Below are 16827 nucleotides of genomic sequence, written 5' to 3' on the forward strand. Positions count from 1 at the left end.
AGGTAGGTAAAGTATTTTTTTTTTTTTTACAGATAAGCCGCAGCATTGCCTCACCAGAAAGTAAAACAATTTCCAAGCAAAATTCATGTCAAAACTGAGCTTTCTTAAAATACATTTTATAAAATAAAATTCTAAATTCTGATTGGATGAGCCTTGAACAGTGTTAAAAAAAAAAATCTGATAAACACAACTTTGACGGAGTATAATTTGAACTTCACTCAAAAAAATATTTTAAGATTTATGCATTTCAATTTTATAACAAAATTCCATAAAAATTAAATGAGTAATCTTTAACTAAATAAAATAAAAAACAAATAATTTATGTTTTATGAATGTCATTTTGTAAAAAAAAAAAAAAATAAAAAAAAAAAAAAACGCAATTCAATTTGATGGAATTTTGTCATAAAATTTAAATACATTAATCATAAAATAGGCTTAAATATAAAGCGTATAAAATATAAAGTGTAATTTAATGTGCCAAACTTGGCAACTGTACAATACAGCGTACAATAAAGAACTAGTTTGTTCCGCTAATTAATATATTAATACAAATAATAGAATTCATATGATTTAAATCCCATTTGACTCTGTTTCTTGTGTCTAAGATACATACCTGTCAACATTTGGGTACCAAAATCCGGTGGGGTGGGGGGTGGGGGCTGGATGGCAGAGGCAAGCTAAATACATACAAATTGTGCTGTTGTAATTTAATGTGCTGAGTAACGTCATTTTTACCACCGTGTCCGGTATTATAATTAGTGCAACACACTTTGCAAAAGGCATGGGCATTGTCGATATGGCTCCGAGAAATTCAATTAAATTCTTCTGTCCAGCTGTTTTTAATTTACATGTATTTAGATTTTTTTCGCCGGAACACCACCTGAGTCTTCTCCTCCCATCTCTACCAGTGACGCTTGATTCAGTTTCCCGCGTCTAACTTGCGCAGATATCAACCGCGCAACTGGGTTGTAGGTTGCCAGGTTGAGGTCACAAATGGTTTGAAATGTGTATGATGTGTCGATTGTGTGAGTAGGATGCGTTTCATACAAGATCTGGCAACTGGACAGCCTTGCAATATTATATTGACGTGATTATTCATATAACGAGGTTTGGGCCATACAGTTTGGGAGATGGGTGTGAAATACGGGAGACTCCCGGGAAAAACGGGTGTGTTGACAGGTATGCTAAGAGCACCCCATATCAAATCAAGTAACACTTTACAATAAGGTTGCATTTGTTAACATTAGCTAACATGAACTAACAAAGAAAAATACTTTTACAGCATTTATTAATCTTGGTTAATGTTTAGTTCAACATACTGTATACTAATACGTTTTTTAATTCAAAAGTTGCATTTGTTAACCTTAAGTAAATATGAGTTACTTACTTAAGCAGTATGATCTAACATGGACTAACAATGAACAATTGTCTTTCTATTAACTAACATTAATAATGATTAGTAAATGCTGTAAGAAAAATATTGTAAACTGATGCATTAACTAATGCTATAAATGAAAACATTATTGTAAAATGTTACCAAAAATCACTTTAAATTAAAGCCTCAGGCTTATTGCTAAAACATGGATCGGGGTAGGGCATTCAGTAATTTATGTAAAAGATGAGATCCATTAAGCTGACTTGGGAAGATGATTACAGTCTTGTTGCAATTGTTTGTTATTGGCTGCTTGTCAGAAGAGGTCTGAAAACAATGCATCAAAAACATCTGAAGTTTTGATCGCCTATGCTTGAGTGATTATAAAGCAAGACTGGCTCAGTTTTGCAGAACACAAATTAAGATTTTAGAAGAATATCTCAGCTCTGTAGGTCCATACAATGCATGTGGTGTGGTGGTGGCATAGTGGACTAAAGCACATAACTGTTAATCAGAAGGTCGCTGGTTCGAGCCCCACAGCCACCACCATTGTGTCCTTGAGCAAGGCACTTAACTCCAGGTTGCTCCGGGGGGATTGTCCCTGTAATAAGTGCACTGTAAGTCACTTTGTATAAAAGCATCTGCCAAATGCATAAATGTAAATGCATGTGAATGGATGCCAACATTTTGAAGCTCCAAAATCCACATAAAGGGAGCATAAAAGTAATCCATATGACTCCAGTGGTTAAATCAATGATAGGTGTGGTTGACAAACAAATATATATTTTAAGTCATTTTTTTTTTTTTATCTTGAATTCTCCTCCCTGCCCTGTAGGAGGTGATATGCACAAGATTGTGAATCACCAAAAACAGAAGAAGGAGAAAGTGATAGAGAAGGAAATTGTTATATTGTTATGAACAGCACTGCATAACCTAATATTTCGCCATACAAAAAAAAGACCAAAAATACACAAGGATTGAACCGGTTTGGACTGCAATGCTGCCTAGCAGATGTTCAACTATCAACAGATACAATTTATACGATCATCAAAACATGATATAATTGACAGTGTTTTAAAATATTAGTTAAACAAGTTTATTACTATGTAATGTAGGAACTTTGACTCATTGATGGGTATTACTGTGTACATCTTCTTTGGAGCAAACATGTTTTTGTGATGTCACACACCTGCATCTTGGCAAAACTGGAATTGAAGAATTCCACACGAGTTTACAACTTGGAAGTCTAGCATATTTCTTATAATGAAGTTGTAAAATTCCGACATTCCGAATTGCTTGGAATGCTACATAACCGTATAGGGCAAAAGCAAAGTGCCAGTTCCTTTTATAGACTTAAGTCAGTGAAAATCGGACAAATTCACCATATAGGGCAGCACATTGAATTTTCAATTCAATAGACTTTATTTACAATAGCGCCACATTCATATTACGCACCTGTCCGTCTTGTCACTGAAGTCGTAGCGTTTTCAAACTACATGATGAAACGGTGACAGGGGTGAACACATTACAAAACATTTCACTATTGACGAATCGAATTTATGTTGCCTTTATGTGCTTTTTGGAATTTGGAAGATTTAGTCACCATTCACTTGCATTGTATGGACCTACAGAGCTGAGATATTCTTTTAAAAATCTTAATGTGTGTTCTGCAGAAGAAAGAAAGTCATACACATCTGGGATGGCATGAGGGTGAGCAAATGATCAGAGAATTTTCATTTCTGGTTGAATTATTCCTTTAAGTTGTAGGAAAATAGGGAAACCCACTGGAAAATAATTAAACAAATGGCGTAAAGCTGAAGATTGTCGGGTTTGACTGCTTAGTACAGTCCAAATTTGAAAAGAAAAACAAAAATAGGTTCATTAAAGTTCAGCAACTGTTCTATCAACTTAAATGAATTTGCTCATCTAGATCAATAAAACCAGTTTATTTTTTTGATTTGGCAACAACAAAATTTTCACAGTAGCTTCCTGAAAAAAAAAAAAAAAAAACTTGAACGACAGCATTACTTAAAAAAACCTTGAAAGACAGCATTACTTTATATGAGTCGTATAAACACATGAGCTTTTATTTAATCACAGAGAAATAAAATAGGATAAATAATGTTATACCCTGCAAAATATAATGATATTATAAAATTACTTTGATGCTGTAAGCATTCACTTAAAAGAACTGCAGTATATTAACGTTTTAAATAAAATCCACAGCTGCTTGTGGAATGCCTTAGATGCTCACTGAAGACAGCCGGGAATGGCAATAATGTTTTATAAAAACAAGAATGGCAACTTCCATATTAACTGGAAATGTGTGTCCTTGAACTAAATTAAACATTGTCATTTCCTCCATCAAGTTCTTTAAAAGAGAAGCATGTTGCTGAGATCTGTGCACTAAACATCATGTTTTTCATCTATCTGTTCCTGGTCCTGCTGCTGGTCAGCACAGGTGCAGCCTCGCACTTTTATGGAGGCTCAATGACTTTCAGCCCTAGAAGAAACTCTGATGGAACCTACAAGGTCACACCTTTTATTAACTTACAGAATTGAATCTGAGTGAGAATAATAGTTTTGCTTGGTTACTTCAGCAATGTTTTATGCTTCTTCCTGTGGTGTTCTGAAGTGTGCAGAAGGGAATGTTGAATTACTTCAGTTTTATCTTATGGATTTAAATCTTTAAGGTAATTTAATCAAATATGGATTTTTTTTTCAGGTGGAATTCCGCTTCAAGGAGACCTACCATTCCTGTAACCAATATAACACCTGGGGATGCAGGTCTGGAGACTGCGGCAATGAGAACAGTTTTGCAATTGGTCAAGTAGATTCCAGTCCCAATGGCGGTAACTGGTGCCAGTCTGAGGGGGTGATAACAAAGACCATATCCAGCAACAACCAATTTGAGCTAATGTAAGTACACATATTTATAAGAACAGAAACCATTAGAGTAGAATTGTAAAATTGTAAAAAAAATAAACTAAATTACAAATACACATTTATTCAACAAATCTCTAAACTTGTCAACAGCAAAAGCAGTTGCTGCTGGATCTACAACACAGTCACAAATGGTGGAGACTGGAGTCTTCTCACGTATATTGATCTTGGAGTGAGATCGGACACCTCAGATCCCAACAGATCACCAATCACCACTACCCTACCCTTGATTAGGTAAACAGTTTTTAAACAAAATTAAATGAAGCCTGTACTATCCATTCATTTTTCATTCTCATCATGCTATGTACTGTAATATTGATAGTAATCAAATACTGAATTCAGCTGTTTTGTTTTGTTGTAGAGTTCCTCAAAACTGTCCCAGGAGGTACAATCTTTTATCCTTTGATCCTGATGGTGACCAGGTCAGATGCAGATATGGGCTTAGACACAATTCAGAGTGTGGAGTTTGCAACCAACCTGCAGGTTTTACATTAGATCAGGTAAGAAAAAATGAAATATGACTGTGAAATATGTAATAAATAATTGATGATGAACCATTGAATTATTGAAAAATAAGGCACACCCAAGGTGGTAATGTGGTCACTATGCACAGTGGTCTTGACTTGGCAAGAGCAAATTATTCTGCTTATATCACGGTTGCCACGCTTTAAGACATGGTTCAGGGTTTTATCTCAAGACATTGTTTGGTTTTCATCCATAAATTGCTCTTGTGAGTGGAACTACTTCCGCCACGGAGAGAATATAATTGCACACCTAATGTCTGTCAACAAATCAGAATCAAGCATTCAACAGACCCGTGGTAAAATAGCGATTTAGGCTATTATGGGAATAGACATTCTCATGAAAAGTAAAATGTCACTTTTTTCTTTTCTTCAAAATGTAGAGTAGCTGCTCTTTGTCATATGACTACACATGGCTGCCTGGAGTGTATTCATTTGAGCTGGTACTGGAGGATTTCCCCAAGCACAGAATTACTCTCTCCTACACCAACCAACCTTCAGTGACAAGATCTCCAATCAGTGTCATCAGAGATAGACGTTCTAATAATGGAAATCCAAATCAACAGCCACCTGTCCAACATCCAAATAATGGGCATGGAAATCCACCTGTCCAACCAACTACCCACCACCATTTCATCACCACAACTGAACCTATTACAACAGTCCGGTCTACAATGGCTACAACCACTTTACCTACTACTACAGTCCGGTCTACAATGGCTACAACCACTTTACCTACTACTACAGTCCGGTCTACAACGTCTACAACCACTTTACCTACTACAACCACGCCTCCAATGACTACAACCACATTGCCTACAACTACAGTCGGGTCTACAATGGTTACAACTACTTTACCTACTACAACCACGCCTCCAATGACTACAACCACATTACCTACTACTACAGTCCGGTCTACAATGGTTACAACCACTTTACCTACTACAACCACGCCTCCAATGACTACAACCACATTACCTACTACTACAGTCCGGTCTACAATGGCTACAACCACTTTACCTACTACAACCACGCCTCCAATGACTACAACCACATTACCTACTACTACAGTCCGGTCTACAATGGTTACAACCACTTTACCTACTACAACCACGCCTCCAATGACTACAACCACATTACCTACTACTACAGTCCGGTCTACAACGGCTACAACCACTTTACCTACTACAACCACGCCTCCAATGACTACAACCACATTACCTACTACTACAGTCCGGTCTACAATGGCTACAACCACTTTACCTACTACAACCACGCCTCCAATGACTACAACCACATTACCTACTACTACAGTCCGGTCTACAATGGCTACAACCACTTTACCTACTACAACCACGCCTCCAATGACTACAACCACATTACCTACTACTACAGTCCGGTCTACAACGGCTACAACCACTTTACCTACTACAACCACGCCTCCAATGACTACAACCACATTACCTACTACTACAGTCCGGTCTACAATGGTTACAACCACTTTACCTACTACAACCACGCCTCCAATGACTACAACCACATTACCTACTACTACAGTCCGGTCTACAATGGTTACAACCACTTTACCTACTACAACCACGCCTCCAATGACTACAACCACATTACCTACTACTACAGTCCGGTCTACAACGGCTACAACCACTTTACCTACTACAACCACGCCTCCAATGACTACAACCACATTACCTACTACTACAGTCCGGTCTACAACGGCTACAACCACTTTACCTACTACAACCACGCCTCCAATGACTACAACCACATTACCTACTACTACAGTCCGGTCTACAATGCCTACAACCACTTTACCTACTACAACCACGCCTCCAATGACTACAACCACATTACCTACTACTACACTCCGGTCTACAATGGCTACAACCACTTTACCTACTACTACAATCACCCCTGCAATGACTACAACCACATTACCTACTGCCACAACTACGACTGCCTCAACTTCAACTACTATACCACCAACTACAACCATGCCGGCAACAACTATTATTACACTGACAACAACCACAATAAGTACTTCTACACCAACAGTAACTACTACTTTGCCACTGAGCAAAATACCTCTTCAGTTTTCCCTCCAAGGTACTTTGCCATTTTAAATGCTTTTTAAAAATGCTTCAAAATTATATTGCAACTTTTCCTTATTTGTATGTTGCTGTTTCAGTTGATGGTCCAGCACCATCTTGCACTGAGGGTGAATATCTACCACGGTTCCTCCACCCAACACCTCATCATGGAGATCTCCTGACGGCACACTTGAATGAGGAGCTTGAGATCAGAATTAAAGCTTCTGCAACTTTTTCAAGGTATTGAAATATACTGAAATAAATTAACAAAGCATGCATGTAACTCCTCATAGGTTTAATGTTGTAATATTTTCACTACAAGCAAAAGCATGGACACATTAATAATGTTGCAATTGGATTAAACAATTTGTGCACTCCTTAAGTTATATGTACTCTTTTTTTGGTCATCCAGGATCATTGATGTCATCATTAGTGGACCTCTGAACAGTTCAAAGCACAAAACTATCACTGGAGAGTATGTGATTAACTGGACACCAACTGCAGATAACTACGGCCAACATTTTCCATTTTGTTTCATTGCAGAAGGACAATATGGGTATGTTTCACTCATGTTAAATATGACAATATGGGTATGTTAGACACAGTAAAGTCATGTTAGTCCAAGCCCACATCATTTCAATGTCAATTTGTATTAAAAAATAATCTTTATATTTTAAGGTCTAACATTTACCAATCTGAAATGAGGTGTGTCATCATAAAAGTGGAGGAAGCAGGTAGGTTTCATTTAGGAAGACATTTTTACTTTGACAAAAGAGCATGTATACCAATGATAAACAACTATTTTTACTTTCAGGGCCTGAGGCGCATGTAACCTGTGAACACAACTCAATGTCAGTGACAATTGAGAGATCTTCCATCAAAGGGATCCATGGCGATCACTTGAGGCTGATAGATCCATCTTGTCGGGTTAACTCCAATAGTACCCACGTGTTTGCCAGCACACCTCTAAATGGTTGTGGCACTCAGATGGAGGTCAGACACCCCAACAGTTTTCAAATGACTATTTATTACCTGTTTAACATTTTGAACATGATTACTATATATTTTGAGACTTAAACTGGCGACTAGTTCTAGTGATTCCCAGTAACAATTTAAAAAACATCTGTTTCTTTGAAGGAGAATAATGATGAACTCATCTTCAAGAATCAAATCATTGCATTTGATGACCCCAAAGACATTATAACCAGAAGGCATGAAATAAATATTGAAATCTCTTGCAAGTACCAGAATAGGAGCAACCTTACTTTACAGTTTGATACTCACAGGCCTGGCATCAACTTCTTTGAGAAAGGTTTTGGCTCCTTCAGCTATCAGTTTGAGTTTTATGACTCTGCAAGTTTCTACAACAAAAGAGATCCAAACTCATACCCACTGGAGTATGATGTGGGACAAATGATCTACATGCAAATTGAGCCGGTCACTCCAGTCCAAAACACTGAGGTCTTTATTGAGTCCTGTGTAGCGACACCCTACGATGATCCCAATCACCCAATATCTTATCCCATCATCACAAATGGGTGAGATTCAACAAACGCAAATGCAGGACACCTTTGTCACATCAGTTTGGCCCACGAACGAATCAAAATGTCTTTTCTTTTCTCAGATGCAAAGTGGATGAATCTGTTCAGGTTTACTCTAATCACGAACCATATTTCCAGTTTGGCATGGAGGCCTTCGTGTTCATTGGGCTGCAAGACCAGGTAACAGTGGCAGATTGTTCAAATACTTTAATTTATGAGTAGCTTCAACGTAGCTTCCCCAACACTGCCTGAAAGTAAAAATGGCAATCATAGGCATGCATATGTGTGCAAGAGGACACAGTGTGTCATTAAGATCAAGCAATAGCTCAACTTTAACTTTGTTTCTGTCCCTCTCTCTCTCTCTCTCTCTCTCTCTCTCTCTCTCTCTCTCACTCCTGTCTTTCCTCTGCAGGTGTTCATCAGTTGTTCAATTATTATATGTGAGGCAAACAATCCCAACACCCGCTGTTCTCAGGGCTGCATCAACAGCACAGTAGCTCCACTATCACACCACCATCACAAAAGAGAAGCTCCCCTCCAAACCTCCAGTCACTTCATCTCCCAGGGACCCCTGCGACTGAAGAGGAGTGTGTCAGGTAAGACTTGATTTTGCATCTGTTGTTTATTAAACTTGTGTAATAGATGATTATATACAAAAACAAGAATTTCTTAACTCATATTTCAGAGACCACCGTGAGCCAGAGTGTGAATCTGAACATTGTTGTCATCACTGGCGGTCTCCTGGCAGCAGTTGCCATGGTGTGCGGATTGACTCTCTACAGATCCAGGAGGCCAAGCGTCAGATACCAACCCTTGCCAACACATGAGTTTTGAGCTTGTCAGCTCTGTTTCATAATTTCTCAAAGCATAATGCTCTATATTTCTGTGCATCTACTGTACATTTACTGTATGTTCCTACAGCTGGGATTAAGGAACAATACGATTTAAATGAAAAGTAAGTTTTCCTTTAAAAGGACTTTTGTACTGATTTTAAATAAAGTACTGTATTGTGTCAGTAAAAGCTCATTTGGAAAAACAACAACTTTCACTTTCATATTTATTAAATGTTGTTCACTGGTTTTTATAATTAGAGCCTGACTGATATGGGATTTTTTTAGCCTGATACCGATAACGATTTTAGAGGGTGGGAAATTTACAGATAAACACTGAATTCTGCTATACAAGTTCAGGATACATTTTCAATGGTGGAAAACCAGACTTTTAGATATTATATTTTATAAATGCAATAACTCGAATTGTTCTGTTGAAAGGGGTACCAAACTTTGAATCCTGAAAAAAACAGTTTGGTGAATACATGCTTACACATTAGCTTCCACTCAACTGACAAGCAATGAAAGTAGCTACATGGTTAGCTAGTTAGCTATTAGCTCGTTGTCACAGAGTAAAAGATGGACCAGCATTGCATCTCACCAACTTGGTAACAGTGTAGCATGAAATCAACACTCAACAGACACAATCCAGCACCGCACTGTTGTCTACTGAGCTGCAAAAAGATGCTCTGATGTTTACCTTTCAATCTGCTACATTACTTACTGCACTGACAAATTAAAGCTGGCTAATAGCAAACAGACAAGAGTGACATGGTTGTCGGGGACAGGGTTAATGTTATATTAGTTATATTGAAAAGGGTTAATGATGGGGTCATTGTTTATACATTTTCCACTATGTACTTCTCAACTTACCGTGAAGACACCGCTTAACTCTGCCCTGTCTGCAGAGTCACCGTCAGCTCAGAGTCAGATCTGTAAACAATGGAGTCAGAGCTCGCACAGCCGGACAAACTATGTAATGACCAATTCTAAAGTATTGTTTTCTGCATTATATTTTCTGAAAAAAAATCATATCTGCGCATATCGGTAAACATATACGCCAATACCGATATATCGGTTAAAGGCAAATATCGGCCGATACAGACACTATTTATAATCATATAGTGCAAAAAGGTAAGAAGTAGAGCTATATATACTCTGTACTGTGCTGCATAATCAATAAAACAGCTTTACTACTGAAAGGCTATGTGATATCAAAAAGAGCACCAGTACTGCCTCACTACTAAAAAATGTAGTTACACTAATAGCATTATTTGAGGTGACACTAATGCCCAACACTGGTTATTTAATCTCAGTTAAAGCTGAAGTGTGACACTTGTGTCACCAAGCAAAATTGCAAAAATAAACATTGTTTCAAACTGATTTTTGCCTACACCCTCCATCTGTATGAGGTTGAACTAACAGATAGGGTGTTTATCGTTTCCTAAATTGTACATACTCGTTTCCTCACTCCTCCATCCACGAGCCCAGGACATGGAAACCGCTCAAAGTCTGCCATCATTAAGGATGCATCAATTCTCTAAATCCACCGCGAGCACGCAACAATCATGCTACAGTCCAAATCAGTGAGATCAAATTTTTTCTCTATTCTGATAGAATAAAAGTGTGAACATTAACTGAAGCTCCTGACCTGTATATGCATGATTTTATACACTTCACTGCTGCCACGTGATTGGCTGGTTAGTTAATCACATGGATGATTGTTGGTGCCAGATGGGCTGGTTTGAGTATTTCTGTAACTGCTGATCTTCTGGGATTTTCACACACAACAGTCTCTAGAATTTACTCCGAATGGTGCCAAAAACATAAAACATCCAGTGAGTGGCAGTTCTGTGGATGGAAATGTCTTGTTGATGAGAGAGGTCAACAGAGAATGATCAGACTGGTTTGAACTGATGAAGTCTACAGTAACTCAGATAACCACTCTGTACAATTGTGGTGAGAAGAATATCATCTCTGAATGCTACTCTGTTATTCAGGGTGGCGCTGTTTTGGCGGCACGAGGGGGACCTACACAATATTAGGCATGTGGTTTTAATGTTGTGGATGATAGTGTATGGATACTAGTGTTGGGTAAGTTACTCTAAAAAAAGTTGTTAATTACTAACTACTAATTATTTCTTCTACAGTATAATTAGATTTATGTACTAATTACTTATTAAGTAAGTACTTATTACTTAATAAGTACTTAAGTAAGTAAAAGTAAGTACTTATTAATAATTACTATCTAAAACCCTTATCAACCTCGACCAGATGAAAAATACAAGGATAGACATGAAACTGTTCTTTTAATTCTTTCAAATAAATCATAGAAATTAATTAAATTATTCATGAACTGGACAAAAAAATTTAAGGGAGCTGCATTAAATCATTTTACATTAGACGTTACATTTAAATTTTAAATTCACTATTGTTTTATATAGAACTTTTCTATAGTCTATACAATATTTAACACAATTACTTCAGAAAGAACCGTAATTAAATTACTGAAAAATTAAGATTAATCCCTTACTTTACTTTTTTTTCCTAATTTAAAAATTAATTTAATTACAGTATTACTTAGTAATGCATTACACCACTGTAGATTGAAATCTGGGTGCTTTTATTCCTGGGGAAGTAGGAAGGATCATGATGCAGAGGGAGTGCTTGATCCGGTGCTGACTGAGGGGTCCAGTGCCATTACTGTTAAGTACTGCATACTGAGGTCCAGTCGAGCCCGCTTCTCTCGCTCTCTCTCTCTCTCTCTCTCTCTCTCTCTCTCTGCTTTCTCCTCTCTCTATCTATTCTCCCCCTCCCTCTCTGCTCTCCCTTGTACTGTTCCCACTCCCAGGCACGTTCGGGTCGGACCCGGAGACCATCCTGATGCGTCAACACTCCCTCCCTAAACATGGGGGGAGGGGGTGTATGTCACAGGCCGGAGAATTCTCCGACCTGAGTTTGGCGGTGGGGGTATGTGGCGAGTAGGGTGGGCCGAGCGCCGGCTGTGCAGAGTGAAGCCGGGAAGATAAGTTGCAAATGAGTTCCACCTGTGTGTCACACTGGCCTCGAGTTCTAGTGAGGAACGGGGAGCATTTAAGAAGAGGATACAGTGGCAGATGAGAGAGCGAGAGAGAGACTCACAAAGCTGTCTGCATGTGTCTGCATGTCAGTGTTGTGTTGCTGAAAAGGAAAACTTTTGTGTACTGCTGAAAAGTGGCCTTATTGTTTTTGACAGAAAAGTTAATCAATAAAACGTCTTGGTTTACTTAACTGTAACCCCGATGCACCAGCCACTGTGGACGGCGACCTGTAAGACTTCTCTGAGTGATATATAACAAGAAATTAGACACAAAGACACACGTTTGACAAAACGTGATTATACTGTATTTTGAAGAACAGACGAAAGGAAAGCCGCCGATGCACGTCTGATTTGATGTGTGAGCGCTGAGCTCTGAGTGCAATGAAAGCTTCTCCAACACACGAACATTCATAGACCGTAAAAAAAATCTGGCAGATGTGGTTGCCAGGATAATGATGTAAAAAATACAGTTAAAAAATGTAAACTACTTTACAGAACAACCTGTACATTTTACAGTTTAAAATGGTTGTAATTTACACGCTGGCACTGTAAAAAAAATAAACAAATTCTGTTATATTTTCAGTAACAAATATTCATAAACATGCTTCTGAAACTGTAAAAATCTGTTGTTTACTTTATAAGGTATTTGTTAATCACCATAGTAACTACAGAAGGGCACATGATGACATGAAGTTCATCAATAGTTAACATATAGAGACAGCGCTCAGTGTCACTCACACAAACACCATCAGAGAAACACATGTGAGATTTAAATAATGCAGTAAATGTTAATTAAATTACATCAAATATAACACAGAACACCCCAGTGTAAGTAACTGATATTAAAAATATGGTGAAACATGACTATTCCCATAAAATATAATGAAATGTAATGGGCCACGCAGGGAATTTTGGGAACACCCGAGTACGTTTTTTTACTGTCATTTTAACAATAATTTACTGTAAAAAGTGCATGTACTCTCTTGTTCTTTTTACCATTAATTTTACAGGAAAATCTTACTTTTTACATTTAAATAATTTAATTTTTACATCATTTTATTGTAAAAACTTTTATTGACTTTTATAATATATTAAAACATTTTACTGTATATTTTACATTTAATATTTGTTAATCAAGTATTTTACTGTTAAAATTACTGACAGTAGGGGACTCGTTTCCCCAATAACTATTGATCTTATCTGTTAAGAGCATTTTCTACAAGCGATTATATGAACGTTATTTTTTGTGACGCAAAACGCAAAACAAACACATTTACAATACATTGACAAGAACACACATTTGGCAGCATTTTTTTGGGAACACAAGGAAACTTATTAGGCTTATTTATTATGATGATTATTATAATTATCTTTACATTTATAATTGTCTTTAGTTCTTAACTTGCATATTGTTTACATATCGCCCAGCCCAAAAGCGAAATTAAATTTTTCATGAACAATTGTAAGTCATTTTATGGAGAACCGCACGTGTACTCAATTACATATTGAAACATGTTACCTATTAATATTAGCATATTTGTTTGTTCACTAAGTGAAAAAAGGTTCCCGACCCCTGCCCTAGTGTATAATCAGGCAAAACGAATCAATCATGAACCTCTTTTTACTTGACCAATTGATCGCAGATCTACTGGAAACCATATAAACGATCTTTGAGATCTTTCAAAATTTTTGGATATAAACAAACACATTTTAAACACATTTTATGTTCTATATGAATTTCATATATTTAAAATGTATCTAAAGAGTTAATTTACATTAATTAAGAATTTCTACATCAAACACTACGTGTTGACAGTTTTTACATTTGAATAAATTTAAATCTTTAGGGTCACACCACCCTAAAATTACTCCATTGGTTGAACCAGCATTGCTGTGTCGGGCTGTAGACTGGCCGCTCAAACAAACAGATCAATGTTTGAAAGTGACACAGTGGCAAACTGTTTTCATTTTTTCTTTTCATCTTTTGATCTGCGACTTAGGAGCTTCATTCGTCTTAAAATCATGTGACTGCTTTTGTATGTGGTTCAAAATATCCCATAACAAACCTGAACGCAATACAGCCACATAAGCACATTTCACTCCCATTTTAATAGAATGTTACAGCCCATCCCACAAGCATATTTATCATATCATAAGGTATATTCGGCATTCAGTATATTTCCATGCAATTTCCATGTTGGTTCATACGAGGTTATTAGCAGGGCCTTAGCTAGTGGGGTTAAAGGTGGTAACAATTAAAGGGGCCCGAAAGTCAAGGGGGCCCCACAACAAATTCGAAACTGTATTTTTTTAAATAGTTAAGGGGCCCAGTAGTAACAAAGTTGGCAACAGGCAGACGAAGAGATGATGGTGAAGTGATGAACCCAAGTGCAGTTTATTTCCAAACGTGAATATCCAAAAACCCTAACTAAAAACTTAAACATAAACATGGGCTTGGCTTGGCTTGAACTGGCTTGGCTTGGCTTGGCTTGGCTTGGTTTGGCTTGGTTTGGCTTGGCTTGGCTTGGACTGGACTGGCTTGGACTGGACTGGCTTGGACTGGACTGGCTTGGCTTGGCTTGGACTGAACTGGACTGGACTGGACTGGACTGGACCAAAACAACAATGTTAAATTCACAATACCTGACACCAGACAATGGCAAACACAAGGGCTTAAATACACAGGCGTGGGTAACAAGACAACCAATGAACAGACAACACTAAAAACAAGATAACAAGACTAATAAACTAAAACCAAAGATAAACTAGAACTGATAACAAAGTAATCGACCAATTAACCAATGAAACCAAGACACATGAACAGGGGAAACACATGACAAGATCACATGAGGGAACAGGAAATCACATGACAAGACACCACATGATCAGAACAGGAACTGATGAAAACAAGAACAAAACACATAAAAATGACACCAGTGCAATATACAGCCAGGGGCCCAGAATTCCTCACAACGGTCCCGGTCATCTGTGATGTATTCTATATATTGCGTATCCTTTTTTTAAACTATTTTCTTTGCTCTCATGTAAGCTGATGATTGATAAGCGTGAATACTCAGCACAGGTAAAATATCTGAATCTGAGCAGCAAATTAATTATAAGGAAGTTCAGAAACACTTACTCATCGTGTTTTACTGCAACTAATTAACTCGTAAGTATGTTTGGATTGAGCAACAAAAGATCAACAACAACAAAAAAAAAATAGTTGGCCTACCACAAAAAAAAAAAAACAATAAAAAATAATTTGATTGACAGATCAGCTGGTAAACTGAGTGACTCAGATGCACATGCTTTTTGTATATCGTACTGTATTGACATATTCCTCAGAAGTAGTTCCTCAAATAATAATAATGCTTTCCTTCAAACAAGACATGCAAATCATGTCTTGCTGATAGGAAATAGTGATACAATATAATGTTTTTGTACATACTTCATCAAAGTAAATCCCTTACACTAGCAGGAACATAAAAAATAAAACAGCAAATTATTTAATCACCATCTCACAACACATTTGTGCTCTGGTAATACATTATCACAGGGGTCGGAATCCTTTATGACATGGAGTGAAATTTGTTCTTTTCCTGGCCAATGTTTTTTTATATGTGGTCATGCAATGTCATAAATTGGACATGGCCCCTTTAAGAACCAGAGTTTTGCGACAGCTGTTTTCCAGCACTCTCTTGTATTAGAAATGTGAGAACATACATTGTGCAAGAGAGCTCCCGGTTTTGTTCATCAGTTGAGAATTATTTGGGCAAATATCACATTTTACAGAAAATGCTTAGAAATTGTATTAAATATGTGTATATGTTAAAACTGAGTGTTTGTTATGGATCATTTTTGAAGGATGCCTATGGATTGCATGTGTAGAGTTTGAACACATTTTGGCACACATGCAAGAACTTGGTATGTAAACTTAGAATTAATCATATTTTATTTGATGATTTACAGCCCAGAGTGTTTTCCAATTCAGAGAACATGTGTATATATGTATATATATAAACTTTGATACATGTCCTTAAAGTCTGGTTAAAATGCTTTGAGTGATTTAAGTATGTGTTAAATACATAAAATGCTGTGAATGATATAAGCATGTATTAAGGTGATGTATGCTGAAGTATATGGGCAGGCTAATGCCCTGTTTGTATTTTCTTATTCATTTATGTAATTTTTTTAAATACAATATCGACCACTGTTTTTTCCTTTTTTGCTTTTTTTAAACAACCATTAGAATAAAACCCCAAAATATATTTATGTATCCTGTGTTGTTTCTTTACAACCCAGCAGCTAAATAATTTAGATTTCAAATATGTGGGCTGACGCAAGAATTATAGTATATTTTCATTTAATCATTCAGTTGGTCTATTTTGATGAGTGTGTAACCGGTCCTGCTCACCCCGCTCCGAACGGGACTCGAA

General features: G+C 37.1%; 2 protein-coding genes and 1 long non-coding RNA gene across 3 annotated transcripts; 2 read left to right on the plus strand and 1 right to left on the minus strand.

Moving 5' to 3' along the window:
- Positions 1 to 3787: 3787 nt before the first annotated feature.
- On the plus strand, positions 3788 to 5880 carry LOC127623069 (integrin beta-like protein A). The gene is made up of 7 exons (XM_052097266.1): positions 3788 to 3904; positions 4098 to 4291; positions 4409 to 4549; positions 4677 to 4815; positions 5220 to 5428; positions 5500 to 5749; positions 5827 to 5880. The coding sequence occupies exons 1-7, from the start codon at positions 3788 to 3790 to the stop codon at positions 5878 to 5880; spliced, it is 1104 nt and encodes a 367-aa protein (XP_051953226.1).
- A 69-nt stretch (positions 5881 to 5949) lies between these two features.
- LOC127622693 (uncharacterized) lies at positions 5950 to 6630 on the minus strand. The gene is made up of 3 exons (XR_007967995.1): positions 6424 to 6630; positions 6181 to 6261; positions 5950 to 6018 (listed from the first exon to the last, which is right to left on the minus strand). It is a non-coding gene; the product is annotated as an uncharacterized LOC127622693 (long non-coding RNA).
- Positions 6631 to 6720: 90 nt separating this feature from the next.
- Positions 6721 to 9342, plus strand: LOC127623070 (CUB and zona pellucida-like domain-containing protein 1). Its single transcript, XM_052097267.1, has 9 exons — positions 6721 to 6957; positions 7040 to 7181; positions 7354 to 7497; positions 7620 to 7675; positions 7756 to 7934; positions 8079 to 8479; positions 8566 to 8662; positions 8895 to 9078; positions 9168 to 9342. Exons 1-9 carry the CDS (start codon positions 6729 to 6731, stop codon positions 9314 to 9316), a joined length of 1581 nt encoding a protein of 526 aa, XP_051953227.1. The 5' UTR covers positions 6721 to 6728; the 3' UTR covers positions 9317 to 9342.
- The last annotated feature ends 7485 nt before the right edge of the window (positions 9343 to 16827 follow it).

Source organism: Xyrauchen texanus, chromosome 29 (genome assembly GCF_025860055.1).
Source record: "Xyrauchen texanus isolate HMW12.3.18 chromosome 29, RBS_HiC_50CHRs, whole genome shotgun sequence".
NCBI classification, from domain to species: domain Eukaryota; kingdom Metazoa; phylum Chordata; class Actinopteri; order Cypriniformes; family Catostomidae; genus Xyrauchen; species Xyrauchen texanus.